The following is a 27,673-nucleotide window of genomic DNA, read 5'->3' as shown; positions in this document are numbered from 1 at the left end:
ATATCCTAGCCCAGAACTCTCTTCCAAATTTGAGACCAATCTATCCAATTGCCAGTTTGATGCTCCAACTCCTCCTGGCCCAAACCCACATGCTAATCTCACTCCCCAAAACAACTTACTTCATTCAACATTCCCCATCTCAGTTGATGGTGCCTCCATCTTTCCAGGTGTTCAAGCCTGGAGTCCTGCCCTTTTCATGGACCCCTCGTTCCATCTGTTGGCAGACCTACCAGGACTACCTTCATAAAACAACCATTCCTCATCAAATCCACTCGCCCCTCCCCACCTTTACCGCTCCCAGTTTGGTTGGAGCCACCATCATCTCTCGCCTGGACTAATGCAGTCACCTGCACCCCACCTCCCTCGGCCCATCCTTCTGCAGCCTCTATGCAACATAGCAGCCAAAGACGATATGACAAATCCCGCCCCTCCTCTGCTCAGGACTCTCTGTGCCTCCTTATTTTGCTCACAATAAAACCAGTGGTTTCTACGGCCCTGTGTAAAATTTGCTTATTTATTTGCTTATTAATCATTTATCTGCTCCCCTTTCTAGAATGTCGATTATGCAAGGTCTGATCATTCCATGCTGTGTCCCTGCTCACACACCCCCCATAGCTCCCTATTGCCCTTCCCACCAGGCCTGAACCGTGGCATGGCCCACAGTTCTAAGCAGTTGGCTCCTGCCACCCTCCCTCCAATCTGCCCCATTCTTCAGATCCAGCCACCCTGGCCCCTTGGGAGTCCTTTGAGCTCATCCTCATCTCGACACCTGCAGACGCTGTTCCTTCTGCCAGGAATGCTCTTCTGTCCCTTGTCACCACTCAAATTCTGCTCCCACTTCAGTATCAGAGAAGCCCTCCCCGAGCCACCCCCACCAACATTATGCTCACCCAGTACAAACGACCTCTCCCTTGGAGCACTTGTCACAGGTTTAAATAAATATTTATGTGTAGAATTATTTGCTCAACATTTATCTCCCCCGTCCTCTTGAGGGCAGGAATCGGGCCAGCTGTGCTCCTGGCCCTGGGCCAGCAGACACTTAATTAATATGCAGCTTGTTGATGAAATAAATTAATACACAAACTGTCACAAAAAGTCTGAGTTTATGTCCGAGGACAAATGGCTTTCCAGCCTCTAGCTCGCAGTTTCCCTCAGCTGCCTCCCAGCTGTTCAGGGCCCCTCATTTCCTTGCTGGGATCTGAGCAGCAGGGTCTTCATCGTGCTAGAGGGTGGGCGGTGGTGGATGTCTGTGTCCCTTGCTTTTATTCTACAAAAATTAGAACACTTAGAAAAGGGCCTTTGAGTACGGAAGGGGCTGAGAAGGAGGGAGGGCCTGAGTTTTAGAAACAGCAAAAGCAAATAGCGGTGGGATGTAGCCTGATGCCTGAGAAGTTCACCCATCTGAGCTAGGGGCCTCAGGAAGGTGATGTCCAACCAAGTTCAAGGCTCTGACCTCGGGTTCCAGCTCCCAAGTCCTCCCTTTAGAAGCCTGCCAGAATCCACGGGGGGCCGGGCTTGAACCCAGGACGCCTTAGATGTCTGGTCTTAGGGTCTTTAAAGTCTCGGTGGGCGGGGCCTGGCCCAAGAAGTGTGGCCTAGCCTGGTCCTCAAACGACAGGACAGGAACAAGCACTCAAGGGTATAGGACCTGGACCTCAAGGCGCTTGGCCTGCACCAACCGGCTGCTCAGTGGAGGATCCCGATCCTCCAGAGGCGGAGCCTGGATGTCGAGGGGAGCGGCCTATGCCCACAGGACTTTGGGGGCGGGGCCTGGTTCCTCGGGTGCGGGGCCTCGGCTTCTGGGCGGGGCTTGGGCCGCAGGCTCCGCAGGGTGCACCTGCACTCAGGCCCGCGGAGGTAGCGGCTCTACGTTGAGCCAGATGCCACTCTCTGTGCGCAGTATGAGCTCCGGCTTCCGCCGCACTTTGTGCGTTCGGTCCACGCTGAGACGGAAACGCAGCAGCGTCAGCGCCACGACCACGCGCATCTCGGCCATGGCGAAGCTCTGTCCGATGCAGTTCCTGGAGGAAGGACTGTGTGAGCGGGGTTCCTGGGACTAGATAAATGACGCCCCCCGCCCCCGCCCAGGGCCTCCGTTCCCTCATCTGCAAAACGGGACAATGCACCACAGAGCCTTTGGGAGCCTATGAGCCCAGAACTCAGGACCTAGCACACAGTAAGGTGCACTTAATACCCAGGGGCGCTATTGCAGATCTGATTTGGGGGCTCATGGATGCATTGAGGATACGAAGAGGGTGCCACGTTAGCAGAAAGACCCGTGGGTGGGGTGTGGTCTCTGTCCCTGATAAGCACACCCCTGACTATCCTCCCACGCTTGGCTTGGACTGGGGGGAATAGAAGAGCTACCTTGGTCCTGCAGAGAAGGGCACGAAGGCCAGTGGCGAGCACTGCTGCGGGTTTTCTGGGTCAAAGCGATAGGGGTTGTACACCTAAGCAGGAGCAGCCAGGATGAGTCTGAGGACCGGCTCGCGCATATCAGCTTGGCACCCCCCACCCCCGCCTCTGGGGAGCAGCCCAGCTGGACAGAGAGAACCGCACTACAATCCAGCCACACCACTGCCTGCTGCTGTTCAGGCCAGCCAGGCCCATTCCCACCCCAGAACCTTTGCACCTGCTGCTAATGCTGCCTGGAACATGCTTCTCCGTGCTCTTCGTACTTTCAGGTCTCAGCGCAAATCTGTCTCCTTCCACAAGATCTTGCCTCACCATGTAACCTAAGGTGCTCCCCTATCCCCCACCCCACTCCATTTTTTATTTCCTCTGTACCTTTACTAATACCCAACAACATCTTATTTTTGTTCTTTGCACTTCACTGTGAGCTCCGTGAGGGTAAAGAGAATACGTCTCTCTGTGTCCTCAGTGCCCAGCACAGGGTCTGGCATATAGTAGGTGCTCAATAAATATTTGTGGACGTGATGAATTCACAAGGAATGGGTGCATAAATGGGGGGAGGGGCGCTCCAATCCTGCATTCAGGCCTGTTGTCTGGCTCCCTAGGACGCAGGGCAGGGGACGCCCACTGGCCCCGGACTGCGCCTTCTGAGGAGGAAGCCGAGGGAGAGGAGGAGCTCACCTTGGAGTCAGGCCACACTGTAGGGTTGTAGTGGATTCCATAGATGCTGACCAGGCAGATGATTCCTGCGGGGAGGGGTGGGGTCAGTGAGGCAGAAGGGAGTCAGGGCTTCCTCTGGGGACCTCCCCCGTCCCTACTTCCTCTGGAACATGGTGTTCCATGAGCCATCTGCCACCTTTCCTGCCCATCCTTCCCTGCAAGATTGTGCTGCATGGCTCCCTAAGAGGTCCCCACCACTTTCCTGGCTGCTCTGCTGGCCACACAGGGGTCTTTCTCACTCGAATATCTGGAATTTCTCCTCCTTAGCTCAGACACCTCCCTGGTGCCCTAGGAATCAAGTTCAAGTGCCACGGTCTGTCATTGAAGGCCTTTCACTCTCTGTACCCTGAGGTTCTCACTCTTTCACTTCCAACCTCCAAGGCTCACCTCCGACATTTCCTCTTCCAAGCAGCCCTCCAGGCATTCTCCCCCAGGTGGAGCCATGGCTCCTTCTTTTGGGCTGCACCAGCCCCTGTCCCTCCCTTGAGTCCATCCCTGACCCCACATGGCTGGGAACATCTGTGCCCTGCTTTACCCCCCAGGCTGGTCCTGGGGATGAGGCCTCCCTTGATCTCTAGCACCACCCAGGACAGGGCTGGGTCTCCAGGGGATATCTGGCAACTGAATGAAACCAGCCCTCCCCTACCTGTACCTACACAAGGCCCATTATGCCACACCCACTGCTTCTTTCAAATCTGGACTCACCCACATCTGTCTTCCCTCTACACCACCAGCCACACAGAGAGCTGCCCCATCTATAGGGAGGGGGCCCTGGGGCAAGCATGACCAGGGCCCCATGAACGGCAGAGCAGCCAAGCAGCAGGGAGCACACGGCGCGCACCTTTGGGGATGATGCGCCCATCCGGAAGCTTGATGTCCTCTGTGCAGCGGCGGGAGACCAGGGTCACGGGTGGGAACTGGCGTAGGCTCTCCTTGATGCACATAGTGGTGAAGGGCAGCTGGGTCAGGTCATCCCTGGGGAGCATGGGATGGGGGGTGGGTGACTGAAGGCCAGGCCATACACACACATTCTCGGGAGCAACCTCACAGGAAACTAGTCCACAATCTCAGACCTGCCCCGACTTGTGACGTTTGCACGTTTGCAGTTGTGCCCTGCACACACCACTGACCCTCAGCGTCTGAATTCCAGCAAATCACACCAGTGCTGGCCAGCTTCTGAGGGCCCAGCATTAACCTTTTTACTGATGAATTATGTGGAAATCAGGGGCACAGGAGGAGGTGCCAGGAAAGCCAAGGGGTCTGGGCAGCAGCAATTTACCAGCTTGTGTGGATCAGTTTCAGCATTTAAAAGCCCATACATCCTCTCCTTTTACTATTATTTACTTAGGGGGTTTTTTCCTTTGAACTCAGAGCCCAAAATTAGATTAATTATAACTCTTGGTTCATGATCTAGATTGTTTTTTACACCAACAGGTTCTCTTTCAAAGAAAAGTTTATGTTACTACTTTAAAGGACAAACAGCATACCTGGCATAAAAGTGTCATAAACATAAGCACGCCTGGGAAACCAGAAGAGATTCATTAAGTCCTGGGTAGATACTAGCTCCTGCGCAGTGCTCAGAACCTGAGGCATCTTCTCCCTTTGTTAAAAAGGCAGCTAGCAAGGTGTTGAAGACCCAAATGCACCCAAGTGAGAGTTTCTCCCTGAGTTCATAATCTGAAAGGTTGACAATGAGCCACTTTCTCGCTATTTGATGTTATTTAATGCTGTGTTTTCTTTGCATCACCCAGAAGCAGCTCTATACAACATACATGTGAGGTCAATTGGATTATTATTCCTGATCTTTCACTTCCCCTTGTATTCAAATTATGTACCTGTGCCCTGTGATTCTGCAGTGTGTTCCACTTAGGTGGGCAAAGCTTATGTTCCACCCAATTCCTGTTGTGCTTGGCCATTTGACTTGCCATAGGTAGTGGAACGTTACAATGCCAGCAGAGGTTTTAAGTTGTGTGGCTCTCCATGGCGATGGAAGACTTGACTTGCGGTGGTGAACACACGATACAATATACAGATGATGTGTTGTAGAATTGTATCCCTAAAACCTATATAATTTTATTAACCAATGTCACCCTAAGAAAATTTTTTAAAATTTGTATGGCTCTTTGTGCTTCTTGAGTCTGCCTTGGGTTGAACATGCCCAGAGTAGTTGCTGGTTCAAGGAGAATGAGGGGATACGTGGAGCAGCCCTTAACCCAAACCTCAGTTTGGAAGCAACCTCGTTCAATTCAGCATCACCCAGCAGTAATGAGTGCAATATGCAGACAAGAACAAGAAATATGTGCAGACAAGAGCAAGAAATAAAATAAATGCTTACTGTAAACGCTGAGTCTAGAGGCTGTTTGTTATGCAGCATTACTGCAACCATTGCTAACTTAGACACTCCTAAGAACTCCTACATTGTGACATAGGCAGATGCATTATTGTCATCCTGTTTTACAGTTAAAGAAATTGAATTTCAAGGATCTTAAGTGATTTGTTTGAGGTCAGAAAGTCAATAAGTGGTAGAGGAGAGAGATTCACACCCACAGCACAACCTGCCCCCACCACGCCCGTGACCACAGACTGACCACTCCAGCTCCTCCAGCTCCCGGCCTTTCATGATTTCCTGGATCTCTTCCCGGCATTTCTCCTGATACTCTGGGTACTTGGCCAAGTTAAACAGCACCCACGAGAGCCCACTGGATGTTGTGTCGTGACCTGCAGGCAGAGGAGAAGCTCAAATGGAGGCTCCCTGGCGATAGCAGAGAGGCTATCTTCAGACAGTGGGCACGCCCCATCCTCCCCTGGCCTTGCCCCATGTCTTCACCCTCAAACATGAAGGTGTCTGCCTCAGCTCGGATGTCCTCATTTGTCAGTTCCTCTCCATCTTCATCCTGGAATGGACAGTAGACAATGCTCAGCCCACTTTATCCCAGCTTCCATGTGCTAGGGGCTCCCCCAAAGTCAAAGATGCCCCTCTCTCTCTCTTAAGCCAAGCTGCAGGAGAAAGGATTCCAGGAAGATAGAGGTTTGCACCTTATCTAAGAAAGAGGGAAAGAGAGTCGAAGAGGAGAGGAAGAAAGGAGCTCGTGTTTCTTGAGCAGCTCGTTGCCAGCACCACCTTGGGATCGGGTCATCATGTCATAAATGAGGCAGCTGAGGCTCAGAGGGAAGGCTCAGATGATGAAGGTCAAGCATCCATGAAGCATCAGAGTCAGAACTGGAGTCTAGGATTGTCTGAATCCAGAACCCAGGTGCTGCTCAGAAATTCCACCCAAGGACCACAGATGGGTGATCACCTTTCTCTGCAAGTGTCACGTGTCTTCAAGGTCATGTATTTCATCTTTGTAAGTATTATGGGGAAAATTGTGTCTCTCCTCCCCACCTCTATCCCCACTTCTGGAACTCATAGGTTTGAAGTCCTAAACCTCAGGAGCTCAGGATATGAGTGTATTTGGAGATAGGGCCTTTGCAGAAGGAATTAATGTACAATGGGGTCATGGAAGTGGCTGTAATCCAATATTACTGGAGTCCTTGGAAGAAGAGGAGATTAGGACACAGGCAAGTACAGAGGGAAGACGATGTAACACACGGGAGAAGACGGCCGTCTACAAGCCAAGGAGAGAGGCGTCAGAAGAAACCAACCCTGTTGACACCTTGATCCCAGATTGTAACCTCCAGACCCGAGAAGATGAATTTCTGCTGTTTAAGCTACCTAATAAATGGCACTTTGTTACAGCGGCCCTAGCACACGAATGGAGTAAGTCTTAACATGTTTTGCCTCTGCCTGCATCCTATGTCGAAGTTAGTTTGGACATTTATTATTTTAGGCAGTTTGTGCAACTCCTGAGGGGGCCGTCCTGGGAAGGGCCCACCCTCCAGGCCCAGCCTCACCCTGGCCAGGAGCAGCACATCGATGAAATCCAAGGTCTTGCCCTGCTTGGACTTAAGCCAGGCCTCGGCCCCCTGCTGGCGTAGTGCCATTCGCCGCTCCTGGATGACCTCCGTGGTGAAGCTGTGCACGATGTCGCAGGCCTCACGGAAGCGCCGCCCATCTGCTGTGCGGTAGTAGATGAGGTCGATGTAGTGGTGCAGGTGGTACTGGCGTCGGACTGTCAGTGAGCTCAGCTCAATGATGGCTGAGATATAATCGCTCATCTTCCTGCCAGGGAGAAGAAGGGCCGTGAGTGAAGACCCATTCCCTAAGACAAGCTTCCTCTCCCAGTGGGTAGGTGATGAAGAGAGGCCCTGGGTTAACTGTATTTCATTTTCTTGTATTCTTGATGCTCTGCCATCAGGGACCTCGCTGACTGGAGGGCACCGCCCCTCCCAGGACAGCCTATTCCTAGAGACTCACCAAGGAGCATGCCTTTCTTCTGCAGGCCAACCAATCCATGGCCCCTACTCCAAAATTGATCCGGCGGGGCCCCTATCCTCTTGCCTTAAGCACCCCAGGGCCAGGTGCTGGACAGCAGAGAGATCCTTACATCCCAGAGCCTGCTGGAATGATCCGAACTAGCCCATCCTGCATGCCCTGCATTTCTTGTTCCTTCCTAGAACCACGCCCCGCAAAGGCTTTTGCCATCCTTTCTCCTGGTGTTTTCCCAAGTGGCCTGTGTGGTGTGGCATCCCCACCCCCACCCCACCCCTTGGGAACAGGGAGGAATAAACCGTCTTTTCAGTACCAATCATCTTCTGATCTACTGCCCTCACCACACCTGAATAAAACCAAAACCTAGGTGTATTTTAAGACAGGCCCAAAGAGGGATAAGGACTTCCAAACTGATTTAACAGCACTAAAACTAAATTACCACAACCCACAGGCTGGGAGAAAATATTTGCAAATCTTGGATCTGATGAGCAACTTGTATCTAAACTGTGTAAAGAACTCTCCCCCTGGCCAGGTGGCACAGTTGGTTGGAGCATCGTCCTGTATACCAAACGGTTGCTGGTTTGATCCCTGGTCAGGTGGGAACCAATCAATGTTTCTCTCTCACATCTCTCTCTCTCCTCCCACCACCCCGTCCTCCTTCTCTCTAAAATCAATTAAAATATATCTTTGGGTGACGATTTTAAAGAAAAAAGAACTCTTAAAACTCAAAAAAGACATACCCCAATTTAAAAATGGGCAAAGGATATGAATAGACATTTCTCCAGAGAGGATATAAAAATGGCCAACAAGCACATGAAAAAATTCTTAACATCATTAGCCATTAGGGTAATACAAATCAAAGTCACAATGAGATATCACTTCACCCTGACTAGGATGGCTATAATAAAAAGACAGATAATTACAAGGATTGTAGAGGGTGTGGAGATATTAGAGCCCTTATATAATACCGGTGGGATTGTAAAATGGTGTAACCACTTTAAGAAAAAATCTGGCACTTCCTCAAAAAGTTAAACATAATTGATTAGCATATAACCAGCAATTCTACTCCTAGGTATATACCCAAGAAAATTAAAAACATATATACTCAAAAACTTGTGCACGAATGTTTATAGCAGCACTATTCATAATACCCACAAAGTGGAAGCAACCCAAATGTTTATCAACAGATAACTGAATAAGTGAAATGTGATATTATGTAGTAAATGGAATATTATTCAGCAATATAAAAATGAATTGTTGATACATACTACAACATGGAAAAATCTGAAAAGATTGTGGTGAGTTAAAGAAACCAGCCACAGAAGTCTGTATAATTCTGTCCATGAAATTTCCCTAATAGACTAACCTATAGGGACAGAAGCCAGACTAGCGATTGCCTAGACCTGGAGGGGAAGTGGGTGTGGGGGTGAGTGCTCAAATGTGCAGGGGCAGTTGACTCACGGTGTGACCATGGAGGCGGTGGATCTCACTGGGCGTCTGATAGCCCTTTCTTTGCCTTGCTTGTTTGAGCTTCAGCAGAATTTGAAATGACTGGCGGTAAGGCTGGGGAGGACTCCAGGAAGGCCAAGGCAAAGGTGGTTTCCTGCCTGCCGAGGGCCAGCTTACAGTTTCTGGTGGCCCTGAAACCTAGGACAGCCAGTTGTGGACACGGTGGTGTGACCGCAGCTGTGTACAGCGCAGTCACCCTGGAGGACCCCTCCGCAGAGGTACCTGAGTTGGCAAGAAATGCCTCAAAAGACTTAAAGGTAAAGCATAATTACCCCTCCTCATTTGCAACTTGCTATTCATGGAGATGAAGAATTAGACTTTCCCTCTCACCAATGCTACAACTGGTGGTGGTGGTGTCACTCCAACCATCCACAAATCTCTGGCAAGAAAGGCCAGCGGAAGACTGTCCAAAGGACGCTTGGATTTCTCATTATCTCAGGACTGTAACAGCTGTCCAGTGCTGGTGACTCCAGTGGACTGTATCTCTATGAAAAACACAATTTTGCCTTTCTGTAATTCTACTTGAGCAAGTTGGAAGTTTAATTAGCTTTCCAACCAACCAAATGCCTGCATTTGCATCTTAGCTATATTTAAGTGTTACTGCAGCTTCAAAGAAGAGATTGATTCTGATGTAGAGAGTTTTGATTCAGTTGGTGGTTTTTCAAAAAACTGTTTGGACTTTAATTGTGATGCAAAAGTTATAGTAACAAACATTTGGTTTCGTACAGACATTTCTACTCTGGACAATAGGTTCAATAAACATCATGTCCAAAAAAATAAAATAAAGTAAAATGTACAGGGTTTCTTTTCGGTGAAAATATTCTAACATTGATTATGGTGGTTGGACAACTCTGTAAATATACTAGAAACCACTGGATTGTGTACTCTGAGTGGGTGAATTGTATGGCATGTGAATTACATCTCAGTAAAACTCATCAAAACAGAAACAACTAAATCACTGGGCTAGGGTTTCAAGGAGCTGTCCTTGGTCCTGAAGTGTGCTCGCTGTTTTCATACACTTATCACAGTCTGTCCTTTTTTTGTTTATTTATTTGTTCATGGTTAGTGCCTTTCTTCCCACCAACATATAAGCTCTAGAAGACCAAGACCTTGTCTGTTTTATTGACCACTGTATTCACAGTGCCTAGTCCAGGACTAGCACATAGTAGGCACTCAGCAAATATTTCTTGGATTGATTGATTGATTGATTGATTGGTTACTAAGGCAATCTCCACTTTACCCAGCTGAAACATATCCCTACAAGGCCCAGAGTAACAAAATCAGAAACTTGTTACTGAGAACCTATTATGTACTCCAAACTTAACATTCATTATGTCCTTTATTTCTTATATCCCCACCTAGACTATAAGCTCCAAGGAACTGAAGTTTCATCTGTTTTGCTACCATACTCCCAGAACCTAGCATAGTACTAGGCACACAGTAAGTGCACAGTGAATATATGATGGATGAATGAATGAAAAAACCAGGACATGATTATGCAATGGTTATGTTACTAATTCATTCAACAAATACCCGCTGGGTGTCTACTGTGTGCCACAGTAGTGCTATATCATTTTATCCTTAAAGCATCTCTCAGATGGTCAGGGACTGTCATCAAACAAGAAAACAGAGGCTCAGAAAGTAGGCAGATACTTTCCAAAGACCACATAGCCTTCATAGAGAAATGAGAGAAACTAGCATTTACAGAACAGGCTCAGAGAGATGTCATGAGTTTCCTGGAACCACATGGCCTATCTGGCAGAGCACCAGCAGCCCAAAGGTGCCTAACACCACTTTTCTCCTCCCACCACCTTGCCCATAAAGCAGCTGGTTCTGTCTTCCCCAGGTAAGCCACACTCACTCCTGACAGTTGCTATTGTAGCTGAAGACACACTTCTGAAGACTGTCCAGGGTCATGAGGCTGACATGCTCAAACATGTCAAGGGAGACCACTGGACCCTCTGCCAGGTGCCGCCATTTAGCCTGGAAGAGAGAAACACCAAATGGGCACAGAGACCACAGACTGAAAGCCTGGCTGACAGGTACCTAGCTGCATCCTCACCACAAGCCCGACATAGATAAAGGAAGTGAGGCTTCATGGCATCACATGGCTCACCCACGAGGTGGAGCCTGGACCAGTCTCACCACCAGGATACCCTCTTCCTGTGAAACCTTGGGACTCACATGCATGATATTGGTGCACTGGTTGAATATCTTCATGTAGGGCTTCAGGATATCAAAGTGGAAGGCAGGCGTCAACAGGCGGCGGTGTCGGCTCCACTTGTCACCTTTGCTAAGAAGCAGCCCATCCCCTGGGCCCGAAGACTGAGGTTAGGTGGGGGGGGTCTCTCCCATTACTCTGAAACATTCCAATAAACTTCATGCTCCGCCCCTCTTCCCTAAAGTACCCCCCCACCCAGTCCAGCACTCACCCAGCCAAGGTTTCAGGAAGCCATAGAAAAGGTCATCCTTGGGGGCAATGGCAGCTGCAGAAACAGACAAGGCAATGATGACTCAAAACAGAATTCTGACCCTTGACCTTTGCTTCTGATCTCTTTGGGGCTCCTCTCTGGGCTCCAACCTCCCACCTCACCCCTCCAATCCATCCTAACACCTACCCCAGAAAGATCCTTATAACATGCTGACTTGAACATGAGGCTCCCCTGCTCAAACACCTCCCATGGCTCCCTATTGCCCTGGTAAAAAAAGTTCAAGCTCAAGTTAACATTGAAATCCCTGTCCCATCTGGCCCCTGTGTGCCTTTCCAACCTTGTCCTTCAACATACACTCAATAACCCCACATGCTATCTCTCACTTCCAAACCTGGCTGTGCTGCCCATGAAGAAGGTCTTCTACAACTTAATGCATCCCTGCTTTTCCACCAACTCGGGCTCCCAGCTTGCAGCCTTGCTCTGGCAGCCTGTCCTGAACCCTGGCCCCATGGGGATTTTATCTGACTCTAGATCTAACCATGCCCCTTCCTGCACCAGTTGCTGAGCCCACTTTCAAAGCTCTGAATGATCTACACCAGTCCAGACCTCCCTCAGACATCTCTATTCCCACTCCCCCAACACATACTCAACGTTCTAACATCACAAAACTTTTCTCAGCTCCGTGGAAAAAGCTGTGTTCTCTCTCTGCTCGGAGGCTTCCCACCACATGCCCTCTCTGCCTCAAACACTCTTTTCTCACCCTTTTAGCCTCTGCTTGCGTGTCACACCCTCCCCCACCAATCACTGTCTGAATTGTGTCCATCCACTTACAAGCCTCTTAAGGGGAGGGACCATGTCCATCACTGATATATTATTGTTAAGTAAATTTTTAGTGTATGAATGAATGAACTAATCAAAGAATGAATAAGTGAATAAAAAAGTGAATGAATTAATTAATGGATGGATGGGTAAGTGAGAGAGTGAATTTCCTTTTTTTAAAAAAAAAAAAGACTTTATTTATTTTTAGGGAAGGTGGAAGGGAGGAAGAGAGGGACAGAAACATCGATGCTCAAGAAAAACATCGATTGGTTGCCTCTATTACGCCCCCAGCTGAGGACCTGGCCCGCAATCCAGGCTTGTGCCCTGACTGCGAATCGAATGGCAACCTTTCAGTTTGCAGGACAATGCCAACCCATTGAGCCACACCAGTCAGGGCAATTTTCTTTCTATATGCTAAGCAATTTGGGACAGAATGGGCAGGGGTCCAGGAAGGAAGTACCTGAAACTCAAGTGATGTCAATTTTTGCCCAAGCTGTGACTCAGCCTCCTACACACATGCTCCCCAGGAATTGGCTAATCGTACAGTGATTGGCCAATTCCTCCGTCCACTCATTCTCCCATTTGATACACACCTCTTCGGCTACCTTCCTGTGCCCAGCCCATGCTGGGTGATGCTGGAGACCCAGAGGTGACTCAGCTCCACACCCTGCCTAGAGGAGCTCGGGGTGGGGTGGGAAAGGGAAGCAGAGGCACGTTGTGCGATGAGCAAGAAGGTAGGAAGTATGCCAGAGAGGAGGGAGGCACCGAGAAAAGGCTGCGGGAAGTCAAGGCAGGCTCCCTGGAAGAAGAAATATGGAGGAGAAAAGTGTGTGGGAATCCAACTGTTCCTCTCCTGTCAGGATTCGACCCTAAGCCAGGCCCCGCCGAAGTCTTTCTGACTCCCAGACCTGTCCAACGGTTGTCCTCTAAAACACTTCCCGTGGCTCCCTATCACCCACAGGATAAAACGCGAGCTCATTCACTTTGCACAAAGATACTCTGAGTCCAGCTCCTGTCTCATTTTTGCCTTCTCCACACACATCATCTTCACTCCAGACACCCCAAGTCACCTGAATTCCCCTAGCACTTTCGTACATGTGCACCTTTGCACTGGCAGGGTCCTCTGCCCGAAATTACTCATCTGGAAAGCTCTTAGGTGTCCTGCAAAGCCCAGCTTCACTGATGCCTCCTGCAGAAAGCCTCCAAGCCCCCTCTCCAGCTGAAGCCCTGCTTTCCCATCCTTGGGTCCCTCCTCCACTCCAGCGCTAGCCCCCCAGTGCCAGGAGTGTTTGTGTCCAGGCTGCCTCTTCCCAAAATTTTCCCTCCAGTAACAAGGGGACGGTAGAATCTATCCTGGGGGAGGTCATAGAAGAAAAGCCTCCGCACGGTGCCCAATAGGAAGCTGCATATCACTCTGGTTGAGAGCTTTGCCTCTGGGCTAGCGGAGCCTGGGTTCAACCCCCAGCCCCACCACTAACTAGGTGTGTCAACTTGGCCATGTTGCCACTGTGTCCCTCCATGTCCTCACCTGCCAAAGGGGAAATAGAACAATCCTGCCTGCCTCATGGTAGCCCTACAAAAACTCAATGAATGAGCTAATGTGTTCCTGGCATACAGTAGTTGCTCATTAAATAGTTGTGCATATAAATGAACAACTAACCATCTGCTGGACACTTTTATAACTGTGATTATAATTATTGGTCATTGGTGTCAGGAACTTGTGAGGTGAATACCTAGGTCCCCAACTCACACTATGGCCCTATTAGTGAAACAGGGGTGCATAGCTGCCATGGAAAACAGTTTGGAGGTTCCTCAAATGTTAAACATAGAATTATCATATGACCCCACACCTTTTTTTGGTAGATACTTCTACGTATCTACCCAAGAGAAATAAAAATATCTGTACCTACCAAAACTTGGGCACGTGTGTTCTTATTGGCATTATTTACAACAGCCAAAAGGAAGCAACAACCCAAATGTTCATCAACAGAAGAACAGATAAACAAATTGTGTCATATTCATACAATGGACAAGGGACTGTTACTCAGCCTTAAAAGGAGCAAGAAGTTCTGATAATTGCTACAACATGGATGAACCTCGAAAACATGCTGCGTGAAAGAATTCAGTCACAAAGAACCACATTTTGTATGTCCTTTCTGACAATATATCCAGGATAGGAAACTCCATAGAGACAGAAAGCAGATTAATATTCGCCAGGAGGTGAGGAGAAGGGGGAATGACAAGCGATTACTTAATGGGCGTAGGGTGTTTTATGGGGCCATGAAAAATTTTGAAACTAGAGAGAGGCAATGATTGCACAACATCGTGAGCACGTTAATTATCTTACACTCTAAAATCATACACTTTAAAAATAGTTAATTACATGTTATGTGAATTCACCTCAATGAAAAAATGAACGTATAAACGCAAGCTGTAGTTCCATGCCTATATATCCTGTCTTGCCCTCTGTAACTCGCCTTCACCTATGTTTTCGCCATGGATGTTCTCTATCCCAAATGCCCACCGGGAGATTTTAAAAAACAGAGGCTCCAGGAGGACTCGTGCTTTTCTCTGGGCTCATCGGCTGTGCTAGTTCAAGTTCAGAGCAGCAAGGTCCCCAGGGGTGGCCCCCGAGGAGGCTCCGGGGGCAGGTGAAGTCTGAGGTTCGGGCCAGGCCTGTCCCACCCCAGGTGGCAGGCACGGAGGGGCAGGGGTGCCCTGAGGCCAGGCCTCACCTGACTCACTGCCCCGCCCACCCTCCCCGACCTGAAGTCCCCCATCCTGTTCTTCTAGTGGGGGAGGCAGTGGGTCTCCTGCGCGTCCCAAGGGATGGGAAGGAAGAAGAGGCTGGAGCACCTGCTAAGTGCCAAGCCCATGAGGGGGGCTCTGCTTCCTGATCTATGTGAAGTCTCAAACCATGCGGGATGATACTCATGGAACTGATGCTCTGGGGGGAAGGAGGTGAGAAGGAGAAAAAGGAGGAGTCCAGGAAAGGAAAAAGTATATTAAAAAGGCAGAAGAGCAGGCACTTTTCTTAGCACCTGCCTACATTATATTTTTGAGTCTTCACGTTGGCTCCATTTTACAGATCAGAAACTGAGGCCCCGAGAAGCTGGATGAATTGTGGGTCACACGGCAGGTGTGTGCTCCGGCCAGGACCCTAACCCAGCCCACCCCAGTCCTGGCCCCAGGGCTCTTCCCAAAGCCAGTGCCCATCCCTTGGAAGAGTCACCTCTCCCAAGGTCTCAGTTTCCCCCTTTGTGCAATGAGGATGGTCACCCCCTCACAGATGCAACAGTGAGGATGGTGAGGCAAGGGGCGGTGTCGCTGGGGGAGGGAAGGATGGCAGTCCCCTACTCTTTCCTGGAGTCTGGTGGCAGCCTGGAAAGCCGTCTCCAGATGTGTTTGTAGAGACCCAAGCTGAGACGAGAGAGCCTGAAATTCTTGGGGCTCTTCCTTTCCCGTCCGTCTCTCTCCAATGTCCCCTGGTGCTTTTGGGAGGCCCAGCTAGCTGCACTCAAGGCCACACTGAGGATCCGGAGCCCCACTTATGAAAAAGAGAGCCAGACATGGACACACTCAGCCCTACACCGTCTGAGAATGGGAAAGTCCGGGAGAGAGGACTGTGGTCTGCTGAGGTATCGAGGGAGCCTTCCTAGAGAAGGAGGCCATTAGAGCTGGGTGTTGAAGGCTGAGCAAGAGCTTGCCAAGCACCCAGGAGTCCTACACCATGGGGGAGGTGTGAACTGTGGAAGGAAGGAAACATCCTACATCTCTCTGCCAGTCAGGGTCAGCCGGGGTGAAGAAAGCAGGGTATAGGTTGGGATCATCAGAGTGGGCGTGTCAGAACCCAAATGTTGGGTGTGCCATTAGAATTGAGCAACGACCAGTTAACAGAATCTTAGGCCAACAACTACTTATCCGAACGTGTTTGGTTCTGACTTCCCAGTAGATGAGCATCCTCTCCAAGTTCCCGGGGCTCTTTTAGTCACACTTTTCCCCATGCTCTTCCCACTCTCTCTATTGCCATTTCTGCTTTGGTGAACTCCTATTCATCCTTCAAATCCTTCCTCAAATAACCCGTCTTCCGGATAGCCCACCTGCCTCGAAGCCCTGGTGGGCTCTGAGAGTGGAGGATTTACCTGTCACTCAGAGGCCCTGCCCACCTACCTGAGGCACCCACCACGGGTTTGATGTAGTCAGGGTGCACCAGAACCAATAGTGGCAGGACAGGTCCCATCCACACCAGGACCACATGGTGCATGTTGTCCAGCACCTTCTTCTCATCCTGGAGGCCCCTCTCATTCGGAAGATACTGTGGAAGGTGGTAGGGAAGGATAGTGAGGAGGTGCCCAGCCCTGTCCTCCCCCGGTCCTTCCCTCCTGCCACCTCCCCTGCCTTCGCATCAAGCCAGAAAGGGCTATACGACTCGGGGAGTCGGCCACACCTTCCCGAGCCTGCGCCTCCTCATCTGAAAAGGGGCAAAGAATCAACTCTGCCCCAGGACAGCCGAGAGGGCTGATGAAATAACAAAACACGAGAGCCCGAGCGCGGGTCCTGATGCCCAGCCGGAGTTCAAGAAATAAAAGCAGGAAGAGTAAACACGACAATGGCGGTGGCTGGCGTTCATCGAGTTCTTGCTGTTAGCAATGATATATACTAATATTGTCCCATTTAACAAATATGTGTGCTTGCAATGTGGGGCGCAGCTTGGGGCGTTTTTCATAGATTTACGTTCAACCCACGGAAGAACCTCCTGACAGAGTGGCGGCTATCTCCCCATTTTACTTTGCCTGAAGTCACAGGAGAGGAAGTGACTGTCCTGGTTGGGCCTCCACAGAAACGGGTCCCAATACAAGGGTTTCAGGGCAAGTCACTTTATTTGGGGTGGTGACCCCAAAAAAACATGAGTAGGGAGGTGGGGAAGTGACGGAGTGAGGAAAGACTGTCAGCAAAGAGTGAGCTGTCAAGGAAGGTACCGCCATGGGCAACCCCGGGGAACCCCTGAGAGACGCGTATCTCAGTCAATCCCCCCACAAGTGGCGGGGGCTGATGCATTAATATGCCAACTCACATAGCGCCACAGTCACCGGCCAAGGCCACTCCTGGGGCCACTCTCGGGCTCACAACACACACAGCAGAGTGGACTCTAGCTGCTAGAGAAAGCCCTAGAACGCAGGTGCTGACAGCTGGAAGTCAGGCCACTGTACCCAGAAATGGGCCCAGAGGACATGGACAGGCACGGGCGCCACCTGCCACAGGGCAAAGCCAGGATTTGAACATGGGCCTCCCAGCTCCAAATGCCTGCTCTTAACCAACATGGTCTATGACGCAGAAGCACTTCAGGCTCTCTGTCAGATGGATCTGAATTAAAATCCACCCTCAGCTGCTGTGTGACCTTGAGCAAGTCACTTAACCTTTCTGAGCACCAAAGATCAAATCCATGCTACAGAGCAGATCCATCCCTAATTCACAGGCCGTGAGAACTATGGGAGTGCTCAGATACGAAGGGCCCTAACACAGTGCCCGGCCAGTGGTAAGGCCCAGCAATTATGGAATGAATAAATGAACAAACGACTCCTCTCTGGCTCCTATTACGATGCTGTTCTACTAAGATCAGCCTTGAGACTGTTCACACTCAAGGAACTTGATGCCTCCCCCAGGTCTTGTGGCCCAGAGAGGTGAGCTGGGTCCATGAGGTCAAGGCTGGACCTCAGAACAAACTCTACTAAATTGCCTGAGTGCCAGGGCCTGGTTATTACCTCTAGGACCACCATTTGAACCAGAGGGCTTCCTGGAGGAAGGGCACTGGATATATGGCATGAAAGATGGGTAGATGTTCATCGAACAGAGAAGGATATTCTGGGCAGAAGACCAGTTTTCAGGAAAGGCCAAGGGAGGGGGAAGTGGGAGTCTCGTTATGGGAACAGGAAGTCATTCATTTGGTGAGACAGAGGGGCATGGCGGAACAGGTGAGGAGGGCAGGGGACAGCGTTGAAAGGGCCTTGAACACCAGCTGAGGAGCTGGGGCTTTCCCCAGGCAGCAGTGGGGAGCCATGGAAGGTGTATGAGTGGGGTGGGGGACATGGCTGGATTAAAGAATCCTTCTCGGGGCAGGATGGGGAGTGGACTGAAGAGGTGAGACTGGAGGAAGGAGCCCGGGGAGGAGACTGGCCTATGGTCCAACAGGGGTGGATGAGGCCTGGGCAGGGCTGGAAAGACGGGCGAGGGGTGGGATTCAGGCACAAACAGACAAAACTTGGTGGGTGCTGGCCCCAGGGGGATCATTCAAAAAATTAAATTAAATAAATGTTCTTTGCACTGTTGAGTGGAAATAGATCTCCTGCTTCCTTCCTTGGAGACACTCCCTCAAGCAGTATGTAAAATGCTAGAATCACTTGATATTTCCTGTCCTTGCAGGACCCAGGAGTTGAACAGATACACCCACCACTGTGCAGCAGGCTCCAGGCCAAGCCAGCCCCAGACAAGACTGCAGGAATTGCCAAAACAATCCCACGAGCTTACTAGGAATGATTGCGGCCCTTGCATTTCAGATGCGGAGACTGAGGCATGGGGGTGCGGGAAGGAGCTTGCTCAAGGTCACCCAGGCAGTAGGCGGTAGGCAAGGGCATCGAGTCCACGCTGAGACGGCTGCCTCAAATGCCTCTCCCAAGTGTACTTCTACACTCAGGGCCCTCAGGAGTCTGCTTTCTCTCCCCTGACCTCTGAAGCCCTTCTAGAAAAGTCCAGCCTTTCTTAACCAGAGACTAGCAGTATCAGAGGAAAGAGAACTACGAGCAGGGGCACTGGAGCCAGGCAGCTGTGTTTGAACCTGGCTCTGCCACTCATGAACTGTGTGGCCTAGAGTCAGCTGCTTAAGCTCCCTGAGCCTCGGTATTCTCATGTGCAAATGAGGACAGTCATAGGACCTCCCTCCCAAGTCTGTCGAGAGGACCGAATGAGTTAACATTTATAAATTGCTTGGAATAATACTTGGCACGTACACATGAAATAAGAAATGAAATGCAAGGGCAGGGTTGGAGCCCTCACCTGGGACCACAGCATTAAAGAGGGAGAGAGGGTCTGGGGTTGGCGTTGGGGATGGAGCAATAAAATCTACAGAAGCGTGTCCCCCTCGTCCCCAACCAGAGTCCTAGACCGTGAGGGACTTCACAGGCGTTGGTACCTGCACTCTGAGCATATCATAGGCTATAATATATATCTTATAGAAGGTGCAGGAATAGCCTGGAATTTTACAGAAAACTTTGGAGTAAGCTCTGCCTCATCCCAGCTGTGTGACCTTGGGCAAACTGCTTGCCCTCTCTGAGCCTCAGTCTCACATCCTGTCAAATTGGTCTGTTCGTGGCTCCAACCACATTCTCGTTGTGGCAGGGGGCAGTGGGAAGCCAGCGTGCTGCCCATCGGACCCCCTGGACACCTGGGATCTGCTCAGCCCGCCCCGCCCCTGCCCACACACACCATGCCCAGGTGGCCCAGCAGCCAGTTGCGCCGGGGCGGCTGGGGGAAGCAGCGCAGCCGGCGGCAGGTGATGTGGAATTGCCAGCAGAGCCTCAGGAACTGCAGCAGCAGGCGGAAGAGGAAGAAGAGCAGGGAGAGCAGGAGCACGGACACGGCATACAGGCGGAAAGTGGTCTTCTCCAGTCCCAGAAGGCACAGCAGGCGTTCCGTGATGGCCAGCATCCTGGGGGGGAACATCGGGTGGGGGTCAGCACAGGTGGGAACCACCGTCCAGCCGCATGAGTGCCATTCACATGGTGACCTGTGGAGTCAAGCATGGTGTGCCTGGCACACAGTAGGCCCTCAATATATGTGACTCCCAGATGCCAAGGGTACATATCTCTCCTGCCCCCAACAGTAACTTCCAGCCAGCTCGTCAGATGGATAAACCAGTGCCCCGTCATGTGCCCTCAGCCTTGACTTTGTGTGACATGCCTCCTGACTTCCCTGCCCCCGGGGCTGGCCGGGGTGCTGGAACATTAAGTCACACCCCACGCCAAAAGGAGCTCTCGTCAATGACTGATGAGTGTGGCTGGATATATACTCCAGCGCCTTCTGCCCTTGGGCGCAACGGCCCTGGGGTGTGAGTTCCACATGCATGACCAGTGGGATTAAACTCCTGCAGCCCACAAGAGAAAGTTCCTCTAGTAAAGGCCTCACTTCCTTCTTTCTCCTCCTCCTCCTCTTCCTTCTCTAAATTGAGGTGAGTCACACGACATAGAATGAACCATTTTAAACTGCCCAATTCACTGGCGCTTAGTACATTCATGCTGTTGTGCAACCAGCACCTCTATCTAGTTCCAAAATATTTCTATCACCCCAAAAGGAAGCCCAGTCCCCATGAGCATCACTCCCCATTCCCCTGTACCTTCAGCCCCTGGCCAATCTACTTTCGGTCTCTATGGATTTGCCTATTCCGGATATTTTATATAGATGGAATCACGCACTCTGTGGCCTTTTGCGCCTGGCGCCTGTTACTCAGCATGATGTTTTGGAATTTCATCCACATCGTAGCCTGTGTCAGTGCTTCACTCCTTCTGCTGAGGGATATGCCATTTTAAGGAATTGTTTTACTCATTCATCTGTTAATGGACATCTCAGATGTTTCTACCTTTTGCCTATCGGGACATGCACTGCTATGAACCTGTATGGCCATGTATCAATATTTGCTTGAGTCCCTGTTTTCAAATCTTTCAGGTTCACTTTCTTCTTCCTTACTGTCTTTCTCTGTGATCACTTCCCAGATAAACTACTTGCACTCAAGTCCTTGATCTAGAGTCAGCTCCCGAAGGGCAAAACAAACAATACCAATGCCACAGTGGCCAGGCGCGGAGCCCTTACTATGTGCTGTGCACCACGCTCAGGAACGTGCAAGCCTTGTCTCATGGAATCTTAAAGCAATCCTTGGAGGAAGGTCCTATATCACTTTCTCCATTTTCCAGACAACTGAAAGTCAGTGCCCCCAGCTCAAGGGAGACCCCACCAGAAATCAACCTCAATCACCCTCATATTGAGAACCCATGTGTCTCAGAAAATGCCAAGGAGATTCCTGAAAATGGTGGGTCCTGTCCTCCTCACCTCTTCTTTCCACCCAGTCCTACTAGCCAAGTGTTCCCTCTATGCTCCTACCTTCTCTGGCAACACAGATAAAGAAACCCTGCACTCCCAGCCTGGCTGGGTGGCTTGACTGGTTGGAGCATCATCCTGTACACAAAAAGGTTGAGGGTTCGATCCCCAGTCAGGGCACATACCTAGATTGTGGGTTCAAGTGATGTTTCTCTCTCTCCCCCTTTCCTCTCTCTCTAAAATCAATAAAAAGCATATCCTTATGGAGGAAGGAAGGAAGGAAGGAAGGAAGGAAGGAAGGAAGGAAGGAAGGAAGGAAGGAAGGAAGGAAGGAAGGAAGGAGGAGAGGAGGAAGGAAGGGAGGATGGGTGGGTGGGAGGGAGGGAGAAAAAAGAATGGAAGGAAGAAAGAAAAAACCCCACACTCCAGGTCCCCACCTGAACCTCAGTCCCCAACCACCCCAGCTGCTGGTGCCCCCACTAGGAGCTCAGACTCAAGCTCGCCACCAGCTGATGTCCAACCTCATCAACCATGCAGAAGACATGAAGTTTGTATTGATTATTGCAGCCTGTGAAAAGATCTGGGTGGGTCATCACCAAATTTGGAAAGGCCCACTGGGAGGGTGTGACTTAGAATGAAGATGACATTACCACTCATTACCACTCATGGTTACTATGAACACACACACACACACACACACGTGTTAGCAAGGATGCGGAGAACTGAAATCCATACTCATCGCTGGCAGGAATGTAAAATGGTATAGCCACGTTATGGAAAACAGTATGGAAGTTCCTCAAAAGAAATTGACTAGAAGTACCATGTCTCAGCAATGTTATTTCTGGATCGATCTCCAAAAGAAGTAAAAACAGGGATTCAGATATTTGTACATTCGTGTCTATGGCAGCGTTATTCACAATGGCCAAGAGATGGAAACAACACAAGTGTCTATGGGTGGGTGAATGGATAAGCACAGCGGGGTCTGCCCCTACAACGGAATGTTATTCAGCCTTGAAAAGGAGATTGTGACCCCCCGGCTCCGACACGAATGAACCTCGAGGACATTGTGTTCAATGAAATACGCCAGTCGCAATAAAACAAATACCATGCGGTCCCACTGACTGGAGGTCCCAAGAGGAGTCATGTTCCTGGAGACGAGAAGCAGATGGCGGGTGGCAGGGCCGGGGGGGGCAGGGTGGGGAGTGAGAGTGTAGCGGGGACGAAGTTTCAGTTTGGGAAGATGAAAAAGCGCTGAAGACGGATGGCGGTGATGGTCACCCAACAATAGGAATGTACTTAATGTCGCTGAACTGCACCCTTAAAATGGTGAAGACAGTAAATGTTATGTGTATTTTACCACAATTTTAAATCTTTTTTAAAATACAGACTGCCTGGTGTAGGTGATCTGCACCCTAAAAGACCCAGGTAGAGGTAGGGGTAGTAGGCAACCTGCTCCCCAAAATAAAGCACAGAGAGCTCCAAGTCACGCGTCCCAGGCAGATGCTCTGAATGGGGGACGCCGATGTGCCATTGTGCCGCCTCTTGGACGGGCCGTTCCGGTGACATGCTCGACAGGAAGTAGCCGCGGGTATTTATTTCTTTACCAGTTGAATGGTGTATAATGATTCTCCCAAGCGATGGCGGGAAGCCGGCTAGCGGTTACTCCTAAGAATTGTGGCCCACGGGCCAGGCCCTTCACCAAGTGCTCTACGTGCATTTCTCCAGCATTCAGTTGGCAAATCATTTTTGAGCCCCAGCTATGTGTGTGACTCTTTTCTGGGTAGTGAGGATACAATAGTGAGCAGGACAGTCATGTCTCTGGTCCTCAGGGGAGGTGATCACCAACAGACACGATGAAACACCATACAGCACTGGCTCAGTGACTTTGTTGGTGGGAACACTGTCCCATACACCAAAATGCTGCAGGTTTGATCTTGGGTCAGGGCACATACCTAGGCTGCAAGTTTGATCTCTGGTCCGGGTGTGTATGGGAGGCAACTGATTGATGTTTCTCTGTCACATAGATGCTTCTCAATCTCTCTCTCTCCCTTCTTCTCTCTCTAAAAATCAATGAACAAGTCAAAGTCATAGGGTGAGAATTAAAAAAACACACTATATAAAGTCTACGAGTGGTGAAGGAGGTAAAGTGGGGGCCGGGGGTGCTGAATATTGTCCCTCCCCCACAAAGACACTGCGTCCTAATCCCTGGAACCTAAGAATGTGACCTTTTGTGGAAAGTCTTTGTAGATGGGGTTAAGGACCTTTAGATGAGGAGATTATCCTGGATTATCCAGGGGGATCCTAACTGGAGTCACAAGTCTCCCTTGAAGACAGAGGTAGAGGGAAATTTGACACACAGAGGAGGAGAAAGCCAGGTGAAGATGGAAGAGATTGGAGTGATGTGGCCACAAGCCAAGGGATGCCTGGGGCCATCAGAAGCTGGAAGAGTCAGGAAGGATCCTGCCCCAGAGGCTTCAGAGGGCGTGGGGCCCTGCTGATGCCTGGATTTCAGGCGTCTGGCCTCCAGACCCGTGAGAGAAGAAAGTTTTGTCTTGCGGTGGTGAGGGGGACAGGATTCAGTTAGTGGTCATTTGTTATGGCAGCACCAGGACACTAATACACAGAGTAAAAGGGTAGAGAGCACTCTTATTAGGTGAGGTGGTCTGGGAGGACCTCTCTGGGGAGGGGTATCTGAGCAGAGCCCTGAGTGAAGTGAAGAATGTAAATTAAAGGGGCTTACTTATTAAATACACACACACAGCGTGAGCAGCTGGGTACTAATCCTGACTCCTCTGCTGGCTGGCTGTGCTCTGGGCCCGTTTCCCCATCTGAAACTGAGCTGGCTGTAAAAGATGATCTCCGGGCCCGCCCCAGTGTGGCCTTTCCTGCATGTGGCAGGGGAAGGGACCTGGGGTCGGGGCGGGGGCGGGGAGAGCCAACATATTCAGCCAACAGAGGGTCACATCTCTAACCCCTGGCAACCTGGCTGCAGTCTGGGTCCCATCTCAGTCCCCACTGTCACATTTCTAAAGGTCTGCCACTTCCTTGCTCTAATGCCCTCCATGGCTCCCCACTGGCCTCAGCCTGGTATCCAAAGCCCTTCAGAAGTTGATCCCTGCCCATCCTCCACATCTGCCACAAGGGCCCCCTCACCCAATTTGTAAATGTGGGGGTTCCGAGGCGCTGGGCCCTGTGTCATCTCTTCCTCCCCCTCTGCGTATGCCTCCAGGGGATCTCACCCCTTCCATGGTCTCCACGACCTCATCTCAGAAGCACCGCCCATGTCTCGGTGTCAACCCCCCACCCCCCGTAGGTCCAGCCACCTCCTAGGTACTCCTCGGGGCATCCCCAGACCCTCAGATTCACCTTACCTCTCTCTTTCTTCCCACATCCGATCCATTGTCTGCCCTAAACGTCTTTCATGTCCGTTCGTTGCTCTCCATCCCCACCATCCCAGCCCACGCCAGGCCTCCGCAGCAGGCTGCTCCCGCTTCTCCTCGCTTCTATCCGGCCCCTGCCCCGCGGTCCTTTCCCCACACGGCAGCCTTCCTAAATGAAACCAGACCATGGCCTTCCCCGGCTCAGAATCCCCCGAGGCTCCCCATTACACCCTGAACACCATTCAGAGTCATTTCCATGCACCAAAATGCCCTGTGCAGCCTGGGGCCTGCTGACCCCTCCAGCCCTGTCTCCCATCGCTCTCCTCCTCGCTCACTCAACTCCGGCCACTGCAGCCATAGGCCAAGTTCATTCCTACCTCAGAGCCTTTGCACATGCTGTTCCCTCCACCCATCATGCCTTTCACGCAGCTCAGCCCATGGCAGCTCCTCCAGGCCCAGCTCTGCCTCAGCAGTGCATTTTTCACCACCATCAGGCAGCCCCCTTCCCTCGCTCTGTAAATGACAGCACATGCTGGATGTTGTGTCTTTCGCAGTCATTCACTTCATCTTCCCAGCAGCCCCCAGAGGGAGTTGGGGGGCTTCTGAGTGGAGTCACAGCAAAGGCCCTACCCCGACCCAGGAAAGTCCTAGCTGATAGGCCCAACGAAGAAAATGTTTTCCTGAAGGATTGAAAGGGGAAAAAATTGGAATAAGAGAAAAAGCACTGGTGCCAGAAAAGAGCTCCCTGCTCCGGCTTGGTGGGCCTTGGAGAGGTCAGAGAAAAGGGCGAGTGAAGCCCTGTGCCGGCCTCACAGGTGAGTGCGTACCCGTGGGTGCCTGAGGAGGGCCAAGGAGGGCAGTTCCGAAGCCCTGTGCCCACCTCACCACCCTCCTATGCCAGGCGTGGGCTGCAGCCTTTCCCAGGACAGACACCAGCTCTGCTCCCAGCAGGAAGAGCATATGCTGTGGGTCCCCAGCCGGCTCTCACTCTGGGAGCCTCAGTCTTCTAATCTACAAAATGGGAATAATAGCAAGAGGTCCAGCTGCTGCTCAGGGGAGGAGCTCAATGAATGAGGAAGTTGTCTACTTTCCACAGCTGGGTTGCTCCTGTCCCCCAAACAAGAGCACTCCTGCTCAACCCCCCAAAGAAAGTGCTACCAAAAAGCGTTAAGATGATGCAGCCACTGTGGGAAACAGTTTCATGGTCCTTCAAAAAGTGAAATATCAAACTATCACATGAACCCAGCAATTCCACTCCTAGGTATACAAAGTCTGTCCGGAAAAAGTCCAGCCAGTGTTAATATAACTAGAACGGTTTGCATGACATTGATCTAACCTGGCAGCCAAGGAGAGTGGACTGAAATGTGCATGTGTGAACAATGACTACTTCACTGTACTAGTCAGTGGGGCAGTAGATGCTGTTGAGAGACCATGCGTACTGTGTGGCCGTTGCTTTCAAAGTGACTGAGTGAGTAGAGCAACGAATCTGCATCGAATTTTGCATTAAGCTTCAACGTTCCTCTGCAGAAACTATTTGGAGGATTCACAAGGCCGCAGCCCTGGGCAACTGGTGACTGGCAGCTTCATCACGACAATGCACCTGCTTATGCCTCACATCTCGTGCAGAGTTTTTTTGGCAAAACATCAAATCACCCAGGTGACCCAGCTCCCCCTACAGCCCAGATTTGGTGCCCTGTGACTTTTGAATTCTCCCAAAATTAAAATCACCTTTGAAAGGGAAGAGATTTCAGACCATTGACGAGATTCAGGAAAATATGACGGGGCAGCTGATGGTGATAGGGAGAACTGTGCGAGGTCCCAAGGTGCCTACTTGGAAGGGGACTGAGGTGTCATTGTCCTCTGTACAAAGTTTCTTGTATCTTGTATCTTCTTTAATAAATTTCCCTATTTTCCACATTGCATGGCTGGATACTCTTCATATACCCAAAAGAATGGAACACAGCGACTCTCAAACAAATACTGTGTACAAATATCCATAGCAGCACTATTCACAATTGCCAAAAGGTGGAAATGACCCAAAGGGCCCTCAACTCATTAACGGATAAATATCATGTGGTCCATACGATGAAACATTATTCAGCCATGAAATGGAATGAAGCTCTGAGCTATGGTGCAGCATGGATGAACCTTGAAAACACCATGCGGGGTGAAAGAAGCCAGACACAAAAGGTCACATAGTATATGAATCCATTTATATGAAATGCCCAGAAGAGGCAAATCCGTAGAGAGAGGAAGCAGACTAGTGGTTGCCAGGAGCTGGGGGACAGGGTATCCTTTTGGAGTGATGGAAATGTTTTGGAATAAAACAGAGATGGTGGCTGCACAACATTGTAAATGTACTAAATGTCACTGAATTGTTCACTTTAAAAAAGTTATTTAGCCCTGGCTGGTGTGGCTTAGTGTATTGAGAGCCGGCCTGTGAACCAAAGGTCGCCGGTTCAATTCCCTGGCAGGGCACATGCCTTGGTTGTGGGCCAGGTCCCCAGTAGGGGGCGCACAAGGGGCAAACACACATTGGTGTTTCTTTCCCTCTCTCTCCCTCCTTTCCCCCTCTCTAAAAATAAATAAATACAATCTTTATTTTTAAGTTATTTTATATTAAGTGAATTTTGCCTCAATTTTTTTAAGGCCAAAAGAAACTTTTAAAAAGTGCTTTGTGGACCCATGTGTCCTCATGGTGCCGCCTCTGGAAGTGACCTGGAAGACCTGGGGGCAGGGGTGGAAGGGAGACTTAACTTTCCCACTTCATTTCGGGAGACTTTTTGATTTTCTATACCATGAGCACACATTGCCCATTCAAAAATGTTTTTTGTTGTTGTTTTGAAATAAAATTAATGAATTGACTGTACAACCCAGGGAGTGAACTCCAGCGTAAACTATGGACTTTAATAATCATGTGTCTCTATTGATTCCATCAGTTGTAA

General features: G+C 50.4%; 1 protein-coding gene and 1 pseudogene across 1 annotated transcript; one reads left to right on the top strand and one right to left on the bottom strand.

The window, feature by feature from the left end:
* Positions 1-1,843: 1,843 nt before the first annotated feature.
* LOC129074804 (ultra-long-chain fatty acid omega-hydroxylase) lies at positions 1,844-19,965 on the bottom strand. The gene is made up of 12 exons (XM_054578670.1): positions 19,744-19,965; positions 16,435-16,579; positions 11,446-11,499; positions 11,198-11,325; positions 10,875-10,996; positions 7,027-7,294; positions 5,960-6,026; positions 5,721-5,850; positions 3,974-4,107; positions 3,094-3,158; positions 2,368-2,450; positions 1,844-2,021 (listed from the first exon to the last, which is right to left on the bottom strand). Exons 1-12 carry the CDS (start codon positions 19,963-19,965, stop codon positions 1,844-1,846), a joined length of 1,596 nt encoding a protein of 531 aa, XP_054434645.1.
* LOC129075028 (histone H2A.V-like) lies at positions 9,052-9,460 on the top strand (annotated as a pseudogene).
* Positions 19,966-27,673: the final 7,708 nt, after the last annotated feature.

Source organism: Pteronotus mesoamericanus, unplaced genomic scaffold (genome assembly GCF_021234165.1).
Source record: "Pteronotus mesoamericanus isolate MK-2021 breed Mesoamerican mustached bat unplaced genomic scaffold, CSHL_Meso_final contig_502, whole genome shotgun sequence".
In the NCBI taxonomy this organism is placed as follows: domain Eukaryota; kingdom Metazoa; phylum Chordata; class Mammalia; order Chiroptera; family Mormoopidae; genus Pteronotus; species Pteronotus mesoamericanus.
The sequence above is the reverse complement of the archived record's forward strand: the minus strand, read 5'-3'. Positions and strand labels throughout refer to the sequence as shown.